An 18,169-nucleotide genomic window follows, 5' to 3' on the forward strand; every position below is an offset into this window, starting at 1 on the left:
TCCAGGGAGAGCTCAAGAATCTCCTGGAAGGCGCTGCGGCCCGACGGGCCGAGAGCACTGCCTCCCGAAGGCAGGGATACCCCTCGGAACCTCATGCCGCGACTTCCCGATTCATGCGGGAAGCCTCGGTCTACACCGGGCGCACGCGCAACACCGCGCCTGCGGCTCCAGGTCACCTCGGCAACGAGCACCATCGACGCGACCGTCGGGCCCACCTCGACGAAAGGGTGCGCCGAGGCTACCACCCCAGGCGTGGGGGACGCTACGACAGTGGGGAGGATCGGAGTCCCTCGCCCGAACCACCCGGTCCGCAGGCCTTCAGTCGGGCCATCCGACGGGCGCCGTTCCCGACCCGGTTCCGACCCCCGACTACTATCACGAAGTACTCGGGGGAAACGAGACCGGAACTGTGGCTCGCGGACTACCGCCTGGCCTGCCAACTGGGTGGAACGGACGACGACAACCTCATCATCCGTAACCTCCCCCTGTTCCTCTCCGACACTGCTCGCGCCTGGTTGGAGCACCTGCCTTCGGGGCAGATCTCCAACTGGGACGACTTGGTCCAAGCCTTCGCCGGCAATTTCCAGGGCACATACGTGCGCCCCGGGAATTCCTGGGACCTTCGGAGCTGCCGGCAACAGCCAGGAGAGTCGCTCCGGGACTACATCCGGCGATTCTCGAAGCAGCGCACCGAGCTGCCCAACATCACCGACTCGGATGTCATCGGCGCGTTCCTTGCCGGCACTACCTGCCGTGACCTGGTGAGCAAGTTGGGTCGCAAAACTCCCACCAGGGCGAGCGAGCTGATGGACATCGCCACCAAGTTCGCCTCTGGCCAGGAGGCGGTCGAGGCTATCTTCCGAAAGGACAAGCAGCCCCAGGGCCGCCCATCGGAAGAGGCTCCCGAGGCGTCTACTCAGCGCGGCGCCAAGAAGAAGGGCAAGAAGAAGTCGCAATCGAAACGCGACGCCGCCGACGCGGACCTTGTCGCCGCCGCCGAATGCAAGAACCCTCGGAAGCCCCCCGGAGGTGCAAACCTCTTCGACAAGATGCTCAAGGAGCCGTGCCCCTACCATCAGGGGCCCGTCAAGCACACTCTTGAAGAGTGCGTCATGCTTCGGCGCCACTTCCACAGGGCCGGGCCACCCGCGGAGGGTGGCAGGGCCCACGACGACGACAAGAAAGAAGATCACCAAGCAGGAGAATACCCAGAGGTTCGCGACTGCTTCATGATCTACGGTGGGCATGCGGCGAATGCCTCGGCTCGGCATCGCAAACAAGAGCGCCAGGAGGTCTGCTCAGTGAAGGTGGCGGCGCCAGTCTACCTAGACTGGTCCGACAAGCCCATCACCTTCGACCAGGCTGACCACCCCGACCATGTGCCGAGCCCGGGGAAATACCCGCTCGTCGTCGACCCCATCGTCGGCAACGTCAGGCTCACCAAGGTCCTGATGGATGGGGGCAGCTGCCTCAACATCATCTACGCCGAGACCCTCAAGCTCCTGCGCGTCGATCTATCCTCCGTCCGAGCAGGCGCTGCGCCCTTCCACGGGATCATCCCTGGGAAGCGCGTCCAGCCCCTCGGACGACTCGACCTCCCCGTCTGCTTCGGGACGCCCTCCAACTTCCGAAGGGAGACCTTGACGTTCGAGGTGGTCGGGTTCCGAGGAACCTACCACGCGGTATTGGGAAGGCCATGCTACGCGAAGTTCATGGCCGTCCCCAACTACACCTACCTGAAGCTCAAGATGCCGGGCCCCAACGGGGTCATCACCGTCGGCCCCACGTACAAACACGCGTTCGAATGCGACGTGGAGTGCGTGGAGTACGCCGAGGCCCTCGCCGAGTCCGAGGCCCTCATCGCCGACCTGGAGAACCTCTCCAAAGAGGTGCCAGATGTGAAGCGTCATGCCGGCAACTTCGAGCCAGCGAAGACGGTTAAGGCCGTCCCACTCGACCCCAGTGGTGACACCTCCAAGCAGATCCGGATCGGTTCCGGGCTCGACCCCAAATAGGAAGCAGTGCTCGTCGACTTTCTCCGCGCAAACGCCGACGTCTTTGCGTGGAGTCCCTCGGACATGCCCAGCATACCGAGGGATGTCGCCGAGCACTCGCTGGATATTCGGGCCGGAGCCCGACCCGTCAGGCAGCCTCTGCGCCGATTCGACGAGGAGAAGCGCAGAGTGATTGGCGAAGAGATCCACAAGCTAATGGCAGCCGGGTTCATCAAAGAGGTATTCCATCCCGAATGGCTTGCCAACCCTGTGCTTGTGAGGAAGAAAGGGGGGAAATGGCGGATGTGCGTGGACTACACTGGTCTCAACAAAGCATGTCCGAAGGTTCCCTACCCTCTGCCTCGCATCGATCAAATCGTGGATTCCACTGCTGGGTGCGAAACCCTGTCCTTCCTCGATGCCTACTCAGGGTATCACCAAATCCGGATGAAGGAGTCCGACCAGCTCGCGACTTCTTTCATCACGCCCTACGGCATGTACTGCTATGTCACCATGCCGTTCGGTTTGAGGAATGCGGGTGCAACGTACCAGCGGTGCATGAACCATGTGTTCGGCGAACACATCGGTCGCACAGTCGAGGCTTACGTCGATGACATCGTAGTCAAGACAAGGAAGGCTTCCGACCTCCTCTCTGACCTTGAAGTGACATTCCGGTGTCTCAAGGCAAAAGGAGTCAAGCTCAATCCCGAGAAGTGTGTCTTCGGGGTGCCCCGAGGCATGCTCCTGGGGTTCATCGTCTCCGAGCGAGGCATCGAAGCCAACCCGGAGAAGATCGCAGCTATCACCAGCATGGGACCCATCAAGGACTTAAAAGGCGTACAGAGGGTCATGGGATGCCTCGCGGCCCTGAGCCGCTTCATCTCACGCCTCGGCGAAAGAGGCTTGCCTCTGTACCGCCTCTTAAGGAAGGCCGAGTGCTTCTCTTGGACCCCTGAGGCCGAGGAAGCCCTCGGGAACCTGAAGGCGCTCCTTACAAAGGCGCCTGTCTTAGTGCCCCCAGCTGATGGAGAAGCCCTCTTGGTCTACGTCGCCGCTACCACTCAGGTGGTTAGCGCCGCGATTGTGGTCGAGAGGCAAGAGGAAGGGCATGCACTGCCCGTTCAGAGGCCAGTCTACTTCGTCAGCGAAGTAATGTCCGAAACCAAGATCCGCTACCCACAAGTTCAGAAGCTGCTGTATGCTGTGATCCTGACAAGGCGGAAGTTACGACACTACTTCGAGTCTCATCCGGTAGCTATGGTGTCATCCTTCCCCCTGGGGGAGATCATCCAGTGCCGAGAGGCCTCGGGCAGGATCGCAAAGTGGGCAGTGGAAATCATGGGCGAAACAATCTCGTTCGCCCCTCGGAAGGCCATCAAGTCCCAGGTGTTGGCGGACTTCGTGGCCGAATAGGTCGACACCCAGCTGCCGACGGCTCCGATCCAACCGGAGCTCTGGACCATGTTTTTCGACGGGTCGCTGATGAAGACGGGAGCCGGCGCGGGCCTGCTCTTCATCTCGCCCCTCGGGAAGCACCTACGCTACGTGCTACGCCTCCACTTTCCGGCGTCCAACAATGTGGCTGAGTACGAGGCTCTGGTCAACGGGTTGTGGATCGCCATCGAGCTAGGGGTCAGACGCCTCGACGCTCGCGGTGATTTGCAGCTCGTCATCGACCAAGTCATGAAGAACTCCCACTACCGCGATCCGAAGATGGAGGCCTACTGCGATGAGGTTCGACGCCTGGAAGACAAGTTCTACGGGCTCGAGCTCAACCACATCGCTCGGCGCTTCAACGAGACTGCGGACGAGCTGGCTAAAATAGCCTCGGGGCGATCGACGGTCCCCCCGGACGTCTTCTCCCGGGATCTGCATCAACCCTCCGTCAAGATCGACGATGCTCCGGAGCCCGAGGCACCCTCGGCTCAGCCCGAGGCGCCCTCGGCTCGGCCCGAGGCACCCTCGGCCCCCGAGGGCGAGGCACTGGACGTCGAGGAGGGGCAGAGCGGGGCCACGCCTGATCGAGATTGGCAGGCCCCGTACCTGCAATATCTCCGCCAAGGGGAGCTACCCCTCGACCAAGCCGAGGCTCGGCGGGTAGCGCGACGCGCCAAGTCGTTCGTCTTGCTGGGCGATGAGGAGGAGCTCTACCACCGCAGCCCCTCGGGCATCCTCCAGCGATGCATCTCCATCGCCGAAGGTCAGGAACTCCTGCAAGAAATACACTCGGGGGCTTGCGGCTATCACGCAGCACCCCGAGTCCTTGTCGGGAATGCTTTCCGGCAAGGCTTCTACTGGCCAACGGCGGTGGCCGACGCCACTAGAATTGTCCGCACCTGCGAAGGGTGCCAATTCTATGCGAAGCAGACCCACCTGCCCGCTAAGGCTCTACAGACGATACCCATCACCTGGCCCTTTGCTGTATGGGGTCTAGACCTCGTCGGTCCCTTGCAGAAGGCGCCCGGGGGCTACACGCACCTGCTGGTCGCCATCGACAAATTCTCCAAGTGGATCGAGGTCCGACCCCTGAACAGCATCAGGTCCGAGCAGGCGGTGGCGTTCTTCACCAACATCATCCACCGCTTCGGGGTCCCAAACTCCATCATCACCGACAACGGCACCCAGTTCACCGGCAAAAAATTCTTGGATTTTTGCGAGGATCACCACATCCGGGTGGACTGGGCCGTCGTGGCTCATCCCATGTCGAATGGGTAAGTAGAGCATGCCAACGGCATGATTCTACAAGGGCACAAGCCTCGGATCTACAACGACCTCAACAAGTTCGGCAAGCGATGGATGAAGGAACTCCCCTCAGTGGTCTGGAGCCTGAGGACAACGCCAAGCCGGGCCACGGGTTTCACGCCGTTCTTCCTGGTCTACGGGGCCGAGGCCATCTTGCCCACTGACCTGGAATACGGCTCCCCGAGGACGAGGGCCTACGACGATCAAAGCAACCAAGCTAGCCGAGAAGAATCGCTGGACCAGCTGGAAGAGGCTCGGGACAAGGCCTTACTACACACGGCGCGGTACCAGCAGTCCCTGCGACGCTACCACGCCCGAGGGGTCCGGTCCCGAGACCTCCAGGTGGGCGATCTGGTGCTTCGGCTGCGGCAAGACGCCCGAGGGAGGCACAAGCTCACGCCCCCTGGGAGGGGCCATTCGTCATCGCCAAAGTGCTGAAGCCCGGAACATACAAGCTGGCCAACAATCAAGGCGAGATCTACGGCAACGCTTGGAACATCAAACAGCTACGTCGCTTCTACCCTTAAGATGTTTTCAAGTTGTTCATATACCTCGCACCCACGCAAAGTTTAGTCATCAAGGAAGGGTCGGCCTCGCCTCGGCAAAGCCCGACCCTCCCTCGGGGGCTAAAAGGGGGGAGACCCCCTCTGCGTCGAATTTTTCCTCGAAAGAAGATCTCTTTTTGGCAGAATTTCTTTCGTGCCTCTTGACTACTTCGGAAAGCGGATCCTGGAAACGACGGATTACACGTAAGCAGCCAAGGCTGACCGAGCCGAGGGACTCCTACGCCTCCGGGATACTGATACCTCACTCATCACCTTCTGCGATAAGTAACTCGCGTTCGGATAAAGCGACCCCGTGGACCGAACAAGTTTTCACGTTCGGAAGCTCTTCTGCCAAAGCGGTCCTTCAAGCTTTCTCGACTAAGTCGGGGACAGGGCCTCATGGACGGACGAAAGTACGTGTAAGCGGCAAGGCCGACCGAGCCGAGGGACTCCCACGCCTCTAGGATACGGATACCTCACTCATCACCTTCCGCGAGAAGCAACTCTCGCCCACACAAACATCCCTGTTACCAACGGAAAGTCCAGATGCTCGAAACAAGAGGAAAAAAGACGCAGCTTCACAAGCGCAGCGAGGGTGTGTTTTCTGGCCTCGGCGGCCGCAGAAAGCACACGCTACAAGACAATCTGATCCTGCAGGCTCGGATCTTCACGCTGAAGGGGGCCGTAGCACCCTCGGCATCGACGACGTCTTCAGCAAGGTCCGACCCAGCCTCGGGCGGCGACGCGGTCCAGGGACTTCTCCGGGAATCCGGCCCGAGCAGGCGGCTCGGCCGGTTACCCCTGGGGCCTCGGCCAACCGACTTCCAAGGGCGCCAGCCCGACCCGAGGCCTCGGCTGATCGACTCCGGTGTCGGCTCCGCTGACGGACGGCCCGGCTAGGCTCCGGCCAACCAGGTTCCCATTTTCGAGCCAACTCCGCCTCTGTTCGTACTGATATCACTACCCCTGGCCTCGGCTCATCGAAGAGCGGCCGAGGGGTCTCTTTAACTAAGCTAGAGGAGCCTCAGACAACAAGGCCGATCGAGCCGAGGGATTCCTACGCCTCCGGGATACGGATACCTCACTCGTCACCTTGACACGGGGCGACTCATGCTTGGTGAAGCGGTTCAGATAATCAACAGGCGAGACTTAGTGCTCGAAAATGAGGAAAAAACACGGCTCCGTGCCGAGATTACATACACGTTCAGGCCTCGACAGCCGCAATGAACAAAAAACACTGGCATTCGAAATGCCATTACAAACGGAACTCCGGTTCCCCCTCCGCAGGTACGAACAACCCCACTCCGAGGGGGAAGGCCTGCGGAACAACGGAAGGCCGACGAACGGCACGCCGTCACCTGCTCCAGCAGCAGCGACGACAACGACTTCTGCTCCGGGGGGTCGAACAGCGGCAGCACTGACCTCAGGGCGGATGCTGCTGCCAGGAGGCCCCCGCCCACGCCAAAACTCGTGAGGCAAGGACGGGCAGAAGGCCGTAGAGTTGGAGGTCAGTCCGAGGCCGGCCCTGGCTATCTCGCCGGCAGCAGAACCTCTTCAAGCTGCCGTGGCGGATGCCGGCACCGCGAGCGGCTCCGAAGCCACTCGCGCCCGAGAGCCAGGCACGGTGCAGCTGCCAGCGCCACGGACGACGACTGCCCTTCCCTCCGATCACTGAGTGAAGGAGCAGGCCGCCGCCAGCGCAGGGGCCGACCCCAACTCGGCACTCTCCCCTCCCCAGCCTTGGTGATGAAAATCCTTGAGGCTGAGGGAGGGGCAGAGGCCGCAGCCCGGCTCGCTTTCCCCCACCATCAAGCCGGAGGTCGCCATCTCGGGCGACCGCCGGTGGAGGGGTGCGGCCGGGCTGCGTGATGAAAATCCTTGAAGCCGAACGATGGCTGAAAGGTACCAACTCCCACGGAGTTGCGTTCCTCCAACGAGGAGGCGGAAAGACGGCGGATACCCCCCATTCGGGGGCTTGGAAGATGGAAAGACACGACGCGTAAGGGAGGAAGAAGACATGGTTGCCTTCTGAAAGGAGTCTCCCTCCTTTTAAAGGCAACTCTCCCTACGCGCGCCCCCAAACGCCACGGGCTGAGTCTTCTCCAACACGCTCTAAGGCCCTCCCCTGCGACTCGGGGGCTGGGTCCCGCATGTCAGGCAAACCGGCTCAGAGCAGAAGAAGCCAAACCGCCGCGCGTGGTGCGCACAACCGCCCAGCGGTTACAAGCGACCCCCCACTTTTGCCCAGACCAACGGGCGGAAGGGGCGGGCAGCCATGCAGGCGGCATGCAGCCGCGCCAAGTGGACGCGCTTCTCCGACTTCTGACACGCCAGCTTGGAGGCTCAGGCCCACGCGTCACGCAACCAGCGCGCCAGTCGCTGCATGCAAGCAACCGCGCCACCACTTGTGCCACTGTCGCGCCTCTTCGGTTGCGGAGCCTATGCCGCGACTCGAGGCGACCCAGCGCACGACCCAGCGGCGCCAGCCTGGCGCGACGGTCAATGCGGCCGAAAGTGGGCCGGCAGTAATGACGGTGGCAGGCGGGCGGGAGCAGCGGTCACGTCGTCAGCCAGGCTCACGTCCCGTCCAGGGACAGCAAGAGAGCCTCCTCCCACGGCGTGAAGACGGTGCGCCCGTGATCCGTCCCTCGAACGGCTCGCGCACGCGCACCGGCCGCCCCGCCAACTACTCGCCCCGTCGCATTAACTCCGCGGCGGGACAGGCGGCGCTTCTGGCAGGAGAAGCGGGCGACGCTTCCCCTTCGCCGTAATAACCGCGCCAAAAAAGGTACGCCACATCGTTCGATTTCGTATCCTTTTCCCTTTTTTCCTCTTTCTCTATCTCTTGCAACAGGGACCGGGAAAGGGGATACCCCGAAAAGGATCCTTCCCTGTGAAGGAACCGGGCTCCGAGCCCCCCCCCTACTGATCAGAGGTTCGAAGGCTGGCCCTCCGAAGGGTTCAACAGTCGCCTCAGATCGCGTGGGCCCGACACCCACTACTGGTCAGGGGTTCGAAGGCCGGCCCCCCGAAGGGCTCCATGGCCGCCTCAGGCTACTCGGGCTCCGCGCCCATTACTGATCAGGGGTTCGAAGGCTGGCCCCCGAAGGGTTCACAGTCGCCTCAGACACCGAGCGAGGGATGACCAGGGGTACGTTCGATACATAACCGAGGCTCGGGCTGCGCTCCCGAGGTACCCTAGGACATTTCCGAGACCAGCGGGAGCGATCTTGTAACGGAATCCCATCGGAGGGAGGCATCGAGCCCTCGGACCCCGTCGCCAGGGGACCGGGTCCGGCAGATCACCCGCAGGTACTTTTGGGCGTGCCTCTGGGCCCCTAGCCGACCCCCAACGAACGGGGCACGAACGTCCACTCGAATTACCCGCTTGCAGCTCACCGGAGAAACCATGTTCGGTGCCCATCGAGGGTAACATGGCGCACTCCCCCCCCTCCTCCTTGCGGAAAGGCGACGTAGGGGCGTATGTAAAAAGTCGAGTCTGTCCCTGATCGTCCCCTCGCCCTGTGCGGAGGCTCGGGGGCTGCTCTCGCAAACCCGGCTCCGGCCGAACCGTTGACAGCGTCAACATACCAGCCCGAGAGCTTGGGCCCCGACCGTGCACCCGGGCTACGGCCAGTTCGCATGAGGGAACGACCAGACCAGCCGAAGCGTTACACAAGGCATTAAGACCTCGAAGGAGTGAAACCACTCATCCGAGGCCTCGGGGGCTACACCCGGCGGGTGCGCTCGCGCGCACCCACCGGAACAAAATGCAACCGAGAAAGGCTGGTCCCCCTTGCAAAAAAGTGCGACGAAAGCCTCCAAGCGAGTGCTAACACTCCCTTCGAGGCTCGGGGGCTACTATCGGGGACCATAATTAGGGGTACCCTCAAGACGCCTAATTCTCAGCTGGTAACCCCCATCAGCATAAAGCTGCAGAGGCCTGATGGGTGCGATTAAGTCAGGGATCAGTCCATACGAGTGACTCGATCACGCTTCACCCGAGCCTAGCCTCAGACTCGGGCAGCCGACCTCGAGGGACTTCCGTCCCGCCCGAGGCCCCCCTTTTTAACGGCGGACACGTCTCCGGCTCGCCCGAGGCCTTGGCTTCGCTAAGAAGCAACCCTGACTAAAATCGCCGCACCGACTGACCAAGTTGCAGGAGCATTTAACGTAAAGGTGGCCTGACACCTTTATCCTGACGCACGCCCCCGGCAGAGCCGAAGTGACCGCCGTCACTCAGCCGCTCCACTGACCGGTCTGACGGAAGGACAGCGCCGCCTGCGCCACTCCGACTGTAGTGCCGCTCAACAGAGTGAGTCTGACAGGCAGTCAGACCTCGCCAGAGGCGCCATAGGAAACTCCGCTCCGCCCGACCCCAAGGCTCGGACTCGGGCTAAGACCCGGAAGACGGCGAACTCCGCTCCGCCCGACCCCAGGGCTCGGACTCGGGCTAAGACCCGGAAGACGGCGAACTCCGCTCCGCCCGACCCCAGGGCTCGGACTCGGGCTAAGACCCGGAAGACGGCGAACTCCGCTCCGCCCGACCCCAGGGCTCGGACTCGGGCTCGGCCCCGGAAGACGACGAACTCCGCCTCGCCCGACCCCAGGGCTCGGACTCCGCCCTGGCCTCTGCCGAACGACTTCCGCCTCGCCCGACCCAGGGGCTCGGGCTCGGCCTCGGCAACGGAAGACAGATTCGACCCCAGCTTCGGAGGAACGCCCACGTCGCCCGGCCTCGGACGCGGGCCCGCCACGTCAACAGGGAGCGCCATCATCGTCCTACCCCGAGCCGACTCGGGTCACAGAGAACAAGACCGGTGTCCCATCTGGCTAGCTCCGCCAGATAGGCAATGATGGCGCCCCACAAGCTCTGTGACGACGACGGCTCTCAGCTCTCTTACGGAAGCGGGGGGACGTCAGCAAGGACTCGACCGCCCCGACAGCTGTCTCTCCGCCAGGCTCCGTTGCTCCTCCGACAGCCACGACATCACGCCAGCAGGGTGCCAAGATCTCTCCGGCTGCCACGTTGGCATGTACTTAGGGCGCTAGCTCTCTCTCCGCTAGACACGTAGCACTCTGCTACACCCCCATTGTACACCTGGATCCTCTCCTTACGCCTATAAAAGGAAGGACCAGGGCCTTCTCAGAGAAGGTTGGTCGCGCGGGACCGAGGACGGGACAGGCGCTCTCTTGGGGCCGCTCGCTTCCCTCACCCGCGTGGACGCTTGTAACCCCCCTACTGCAAGCGCACCCGACCTAGGCGCGGGACGAACACGAAGGCCGCGGGACTTCCACCTCTCTCACGCCCGTCTCCGGCCACCTCGCCTCTCCCCCCCTTCGCGCTCGCCCACGCGCTCGACCCATCTGGGCTGGGGCACGCAGCACACTCACTCGTCGGCTTAGGGACCCCCGGTCTCGAAACGCCGACAATATTATTATGTAAACTTAAATATTGAAACATAGCATTTAGGTACATTTATATCTTCGTCTTAGCAGAAAGCAATGATTCCAGCGTAATGTGCCAGTGATTACAAGATTGCGTGAACAGTACAGAGGTACTGTTCACCTATTTATAGGCACAGGGCGTGGCCTGTGAGGAATTATAATTATGCCCCTCATAAGGAATTACAACGGTGACTCAAACATATATGGACTAAAAGGTCATTCTACTTTTATGTCGGTTTATAAATTCCGAAGCTTCACGAAGAGGAACCTTCGGTCATCTCATACGAACAGCTTCAGCAGAAAATTGCTTCTTCCTTCAAGACCTTCGGCGACGAAGCATAGTCCCAACAGGGTACAAGCTCTGCAGAGTGTAAAACTGGTATACTAGCCGAGCTCACGGTCATGAGCGGCTGAGGACTCTCTGATGTTTAAATTATGAAACTTAAATTCAATTTTGTCATTTGCATTGCATGGGTTTATTATTAATTTTGTTCAATTACTTTACTTAAGGTTTGGTATTTACTTACACTTAGTAACTGCTAATAAAATTTTGACCAACTACTTAAAAGCAATGCTCAGCTTTAACTCCTGTCATTGATTAGCCTTACACATCACATGAACTACCACCTTTGTGAGTTCATGTCCACTGGTTCCCCACAACTTGTTGAGCTATGATCATGTGTGAGCTCACCCTTGCTGTCTCACACCCCCAGGAGAAGAGCAGGTGATTCAGGAGGAGCCACAAGGCGAGGAGTATGATCTGATCTAGGTGTAAGAAAGCTAACTTATGGGAATAAAATATCAGAACTGTTCTTGATAATTTGGTGCATGAAGAACCTGAACATTCTAGTGTGGGTTACACTTAGGTTGCAATGCATATGACAAAAAAAAGAATGAACCTGTAGTAGAACATTATGGCAAAGTAGGCCTGGAGGTGATGTTTCAACCAAACAAAACAATATCTTAGAATTATAGACAACGTACTGAAAACAACCAGAGGATTTTAGTGGACCACTGTACCTTTCCCTTTCTGTTCATAAACAGGACGATCACGCATCATCAGTGCTGCAGCCTCCCCATTTAATGGATCAGAAGGATTTGGATATAGTAACAGCTGTGGAAGGAATACTTCAAAAACATTTACTAGATCTGCAAAAGAGGAATGTGGAAAAAGATCTAGCTCAGATTATAGATTATATAAGATAAGAGCTCATAGCATCAATAGAAGGCAAGAGAGTATCTCACCAAACATTGGGCTCCATGTTTGGTTTATGACATCTAAACATACAGAGCCAGACCTGCATTTTGCAGCCAAATAAGAACAGGTAAGGAAATGTTAACTCCATACATGAACTTCAATAAAATAAGAAAAAATAGTTTAAGACCATAATGCTCACATCTCATCGACATTAGGGTGATAAATCTTGTTGATGAAGCCGATGGACGGGGATTTGTAAGGATATGCATCAGGCAGTTCTACCCTAACCTTCCAGACACCGCCTTGGTAGATACCTACCAAATGGAGTGCGAATTTATTTGGCAAAATCCTGTGATAAACTATGACTGAAAAGGAAGGACGGTTCGGGTCAACTGAGCAACCAATCAAGGATGAAGCTAAACGGACAAGAATATCTGAACACGGTCAACAGTGGAGACTGGCAGTTTTCCTGAAACTGGACTTCCCCCCACAACATCTAGATCAGAATCAGGAGCGTGCACCATCAGCACGGGAGGCAGGGAGAGAAAAGAGCAACCGGGATTCAGCGCGAGGGCTATTACTTTCGGCCGGCCCCTTGAATTCGACGAAGAATTCCTGCATCCCATCGTTCACCATCTCCACCTTGTAGTCGCTCATCATCCTGCGACGCCGATAAACCAAGAAAGCCGGCAAGAATGGCCAGATCAAAAAAAAAAGCAAGCAGAACACGGTCAGGCAGAATTGGAAAACAGACCAAGAGAGGTCCAGCATCCTCACAGCTTCATAAGGTCCATCTCGCGGCGCTTGCTCGGGGACGACATCTTGGAGAGCGGGGAAACAAGAACAGCAGCAGAAGGGCCCCCCCTCAGCTCCTCGCCTTGGGGATAAGAGGGAGAAAGGGATTGCGCAGCCTGTAGACTTTGACGGTGCGTCCGCGTCGTCGTACGTCCTTCGCCTGCACGAGACTTATTATTTTATTGTTGCAGCCGCAGCGGAAATGAGATGGAAGAGGGAGAGGGTTGTGGAAGGCGAGACAAGCACAGGGGATGATGAAAGGGACAAAGCGAACGAAGCAAAAGAGTGAGGATTAGGGACGCAATCAATCACGCAAAACGCTGCCGAGCTCGGCGGCTAGCTTCGGTCGCCACCCCCCTAAACACGCCTCCCTCGCCAGTGATCCAATCGCGTCTTTTTTGTCTAATCTAATTGAGGCCTTTAGGACTTTTGCTCTAGGAGGGATTGTGCTGCGTGAGGAGGAGACCAACTGAGGAAAGCGGCGGGTGGTGGTTTGTAAATGGAGAGGCGGCGAGATCTGGTGCCGGTTAATTTGCATCCGTTTTCCTCTCGTAGTTACTGACTACCGTGAGCCTGTGAAGAGTGGACTGGGCAGGCCAAACCGCCGCCTGCTTTGCTTCGGCGGCAGCGGTGGACGGTGGCAGTGAGCGAGAGGCATGTGCTGGCAGCTTTTCCCGGCTGCCGACGCGGGCGCGTGGCACCCCACCAACGCAGGACTCATTTTCCGGAGCTTTTGGTACCAGGGCAGTACTCTCTAGCACCCAGTTTGTACGTAGGTATTGAAGCTCAGAATTATAAATTGAAATTAGTTTTCTTAAATTCTATTGTTTAATTGTACGTGGAATTGAGATTTAAAATCAAAGGTCTAATTCTTTAAAATTGAACTATAACTAGAAACCTTCTCTCCTGATACAAAACCTCATTCTTGGGTATTGCTTCGTACAAAACATGGTTATCAACGGACTATGTAAATGAAGTATTGATTGGATTTTTTCAGGTTTAAATATGCATGACGACTTTTTTTTATTGCACACTCCGTCACTACATGTTTGAGTGCCAAGAGTGCATGGTTGATCTGATCTGCATGACGATAATCCACGCCAGGAATCACCAAGCCAATCTCCACCATCACGACTTGGTGTGCCAGTATGTTCTGGTGCCGCTCAACACTGGGACCAGCAACCTGAAGTATTGGACTTCAGCAAGCTAAAGAATCGGACTTCAACAACCTGCAAACTAGCTCATACTCCCTCCATTTCGTTTTAGTTGTCGCTGGATAGTGCAAAATTGAACTATCCAGCGACAACTAAGGCTATCCGCAACCGTTACCCCTAAATTTTTCCCCCTATATCACTTTTTCCCCCTATTTTTCCCCCTATTTTTTCATCACCCGCAGCGGTTCCCCCTAAATACTCCCCTACACTACAACTATAAAATATCATTTTCTATACCAACTATCAATTTTTTATCTACTAACAATTACTCGTGGACCCACAGCACAGTGTTTAGGGTGATGAACAGTGACACGCTAGATCTGGGGGGAGAGAGAAGGGTGTCGATGCGTAGGGGGCGCTGTAGGGGGCACTGCTGCGGCCGTGGGGTGGCCCCTACAGCCGGCATGCAAGGGGAGGGGACTGCGTAGGGGCTGCCGTTGCGCACAGCCTAAAAAGAAACGGAGGGAGTAGATCGCATCGAGACATACTACAGACGGCTGGGCTTGCTTTGTAAGTTTCTCTCTGCCAATTAATTTAGGATTGGGGAGGACTCGACACCTGCAAACTGAACTCAACGTCGGGAGAACTCGATGCCTGCAACCTAAAGATTGCCGCACAAATGCGACAGCCACTGTCAAGAATCGGATGCCTACAAGCTGAAAGTTGCCGCCGCGACTTCGACGTCTTGTACGAGACCGCTTCGACGGTATGGAGTCAGATGACGAATTCAATCAGTTTGTAATGAACGAGATGATTGATCCCTCATCTTCGGATGATGAGAATGATCTGTTTTTTGATGTCGCGCACATGATCGTTGATGGTTTAGTTAATCATCCGAGATGAATTGGTTATGTTGAGGGACACCTTGTTATGAGTTCAATGTCTCAAGCTCTGTGATTTTGGCATTCATCGTCCCTTTAAGCTCCATGGCCTCATTCTTCTCCTCAGTTAACTTCTGGACTTCACTTTGGCTCTCAACAAAATCGTTCTCTAGAACAGTAAGAATCCTTTCTTTTTCATCGAAGTCGAAACGAAGCCTAGATACCTTTGACCAAAGCTTCATGATTTCTTTGTTGGCAGCTTCGCCCTCAATGTTCTTTTGATTTTTCAAAGCCTTGCTTAATATCAGCCCCTATAAAGTCAAAAAGGAAACAATATTCAAGCTACAAGATAATCAAAAAATCTGAAGCACTAAGTGAAAGTCAACTAGAGGGGGGTGAATAGACGATACCTGAAATTTATAAACTTAAACACACACTAAGGTCGGGGTTAGCGTTAGAATTAATTCTGAGTGCAAAAGATGGTTTCTCTTGCCACGAGTTGCTCAAATGATGCGGATGATGTTTGGGAGCAAACTCAAATCAATATTGGCAAGGAAACTTTAGAGAGAGGAAACAAATCAAATAGAAATCAACACAAGTGGACACGATGATTTGTTTTACTGAGGTTCGGTTCCCAAGAACCTAATCCCCGTTGAGGAGGCCACAAAGGCCAGGTCTATTTCAACCATTTCCCTCTCTCTCAAACGGTCATTTAGACCGGATGAGCTTTCTCCTTAATCAATCGGGTCACTAAGACCCCACAAGGACCACCACACACGTAGGTGTCTCTTGCTAGCTTTACAAAGCGCTTAGAGAATAAGAATGGGGAAGGAGAAAGGCAATCCAAGCGACAAGAGCACAAATGAACACAAAAACTCTCTCTCAAGTCACCAAGTTGAGTTGATTTTGTGATTTGGAGGAGATTGAATGCTTTGAATGTGCCTTTGAGTGGTTGTCTTTTCTCTTGTATTGAATACGAACTTCAGAAAACTTGCATGCAAATGAATGAGATGGTTGGGGTATTTATAGCCTCCAACCACTTCCTAGCCGTTGGCTGAGTCTACTGGCGACGGGCACACCGGACAACTGAAAGGGAAATGTGCCTTTGGGCCATTTCTAAGTATTTTGGTGATTGAGTGTCAACACAAGTGCTTAAATGTGAATCTATGCCCATGGATGAACAAAGTGCAAATCACAAGCAAAGGTATGTTTCTATGTCTTAGTACATTGTTTTTGTGTACTAATATACTTGTCTAAGTATTGGAAACAGGAAGAAAAAGAAAAGGAATGAGGTGGCTGTGTACAGCCAAGGGGCTGTTTCGGTCTGGGGCACCGGACTGTCCGGTGGTGCACCGGACAGTGTCCGGTGCGCCAGGCTGCCTCGGCCGAAGTAGCCGCTCTCGGGAATTCGCCGACGGCGTACGACTAAAATTCACCGGACTGTCCGGTGTGCACCGGACTGTCCGGTGAGCCAACGGTCGGCTAGGGCCAACGGTCGGCCGCGGATTCAGCGCGCGACACGTGGCCAAGCCAACGGTCGGAAGGGGGCACCGGACTGTCCGGTGTGCACCGGACATGTCCGGTGCGCCAACGGCTCCCAGATCAGCAACGGTCGACTGCACTGTTTAAGGAAAGAAATCGGGCACCGGACAGTGTCCGGTGTGCACCGGACTGTCCGGTGCACCCGACAACAGAAGGCAAGTTTGGCCTTCTGGAATTGCTCTCAACGGCTCCTAGCTGCCTTGGGGCTATAAAAGGGACCCCTAGGCGCATGGAGGAGTACACCAAGCAACCTTAGAGCATTCTTGATCATCCACACTCAGTCTTTGCGCATTCGTTTGTCATTCTAAGTGATTCGAGCTCCGTTCTAGTGAGAACTTTGGGATAGTCTTTTGAGCTCGATTCTTGGCCGTGTGTGTGCGCATTTTGCTGTGGATTTGTGTGTGTTGCTTCCCTCCCTTACTCCGTATTTCTTTGTGAATCTCAAGTGTAAGGGCGAGAGACTCCAAGTTGTGGAGATTCCTCGCAAACGGGAAATTGAAAGGAAAAGCATAACACTGTGGTATTCAAGTTGATCATTGGATCACTTGAGAGGAGTTGAGTGCAACTCTCGTCCGTTGGGACGCCACAACGTGGAGTAGGCAAGTTTTGTACTTGGCCGAACCACGGGATAAATCACTGTGTCTACTCTGTGTTAAACTCCTTGTGGTTATCATATTGTGCAAGATCTTCTCTCTAGCCACTTGGCATTAACTGTGCTAACACTTAATCAAAGTTTTTTGGCTTAAGTTTTTGAAGTATACAGGATCACCTATTCACCCCCCCCCCTCTAGGTGCTCTCAATTGGTATCAGAGCAGTTCTCTTCAAGAAAGGGACTAACCGCCCGAAGAGATGGATCCTAAGGGGAAGGGAATCGTGATCAACGACAAGGAAAAGGAGTCCTTCGTCAACGAGCCAAAAGATGATAAATCCAACGACTCTGGCTCGGGCCACAGACGTAAAGATGGGAAGAAGAAGAAGACAAGGCGCATCAAGGAGATCGTCTACTACGAAAGTGACGAATCCTCTTCTTCCCAAAAGGACGACGACAACGACTACATGAAGACGGTCAATTCGAATTTTTCATTTGATTATTCTCGTATTCCACATAGTTCGAATTCGCACTTGCTTTCCATTCCTCTTGGCAAACCTCCACACTTTGATGGGGAGGACTACGGATTTTGGAGTCACAAAATGCGTAGTCATTTATTCTCTCTCCATCCAAGCATATGGGAGATTGTAGAGAATGGAATGAAATTTGATAGCTCGGATAGCCCTATGTTTATTAATGAACAAATTCATAAAAATGCACAAGCTACTACTATGTTGCTAGCCTCTTTGTGCAGGGACGAGTACAATAAGGTGAGCGGCTTGGACAATGCCAAGCAGATATGGGACACCCTCAAGATTTCTCACGAGGGGAACGACATCACCATGCTCACTAAAATGGAGTTGGTGGAGGGCGAGCTTGGAAGGTTTGCAATGATAAGGGGCGAGGAGCCAACCCAAACATACAACCGGCTCAAGACCCTTATCAACAAAATAAGGAGCTACGGAAGCACGCGATGGACGGATCACGACGTCGTTCGCCTAATGCTAAGGTCATTTACCATTCTTGATCCTCATCTCGTGAACAATATTCGTGAGAATCCCAGGTACACGAAGATGACGCCCGAGGAGGTACTCGGAAAATTCGTAAGCGGGCGGATGATGATCAAGGAGGCAAGATACGTGGACGACGCCTTGAATGGACCAATCAACGAGCATCAACCCCTTGCTCTCAAGGCAACAAGAAGCAAGGAGGCGCTACCTAGCAAGGTGGCACAAATTGAGGCGGCCGGACTTAATGATGAAGAGATGGCTCTCATCATC

At 55.8% G+C, this 18,169-nt stretch overlaps 2 protein-coding genes across 3 annotated transcripts in view; both read right to left on the reverse strand.

The window, feature by feature from the left end:
* LOC115565779 (ubiquitin-conjugating enzyme family) overlaps positions 1-11,879 on the reverse strand; it is a 39,197-nt gene extending 27,318 nt beyond the window's left edge. The window contains exon 1 of the mRNA XM_035960766.1: positions 11,750-11,879. The gene's annotated coding sequence lies outside the window, so the exon portion shown is untranslated. The remainder of the gene's footprint in view (positions 1-11,749) is intronic.
* Positions 10,698-13,306, reverse strand: LOC101202716 (putative ubiquitin-conjugating enzyme family). 2 transcript variants are annotated; one of them, XM_035960202.1, is made up of 6 exons: positions 12,705-13,306; positions 12,509-12,588; positions 12,127-12,241; positions 11,975-12,027; positions 11,750-11,878; positions 10,698-11,657 (listed from the first exon to the last, which is right to left on the reverse strand). In XM_035960202.1, exons 1-6 carry the CDS (start codon positions 12,746-12,748, stop codon positions 11,515-11,517), a joined length of 564 nt encoding a protein of 187 aa, XP_035816095.1. In that variant the 5' UTR covers positions 12,749-13,306; the 3' UTR covers positions 10,698-11,514. The 2 variants fall into 2 exon arrangements, with proteins under 2 accessions (XP_035816095.1, NP_001359049.1); NM_001372120.1 differs by having other exon boundaries at positions 11,646-11,878; positions 12,705-13,221.
* Between the last annotated feature and the right edge of the window lie 4,863 nt (positions 13,307-18,169).

This window comes from Zea mays, chromosome 1 (genome assembly GCF_902167145.1).
Source record: "Zea mays cultivar B73 chromosome 1, Zm-B73-REFERENCE-NAM-5.0, whole genome shotgun sequence".
NCBI lineage: Eukaryota > Viridiplantae > Streptophyta > Magnoliopsida > Poales > Poaceae > Zea > Zea mays.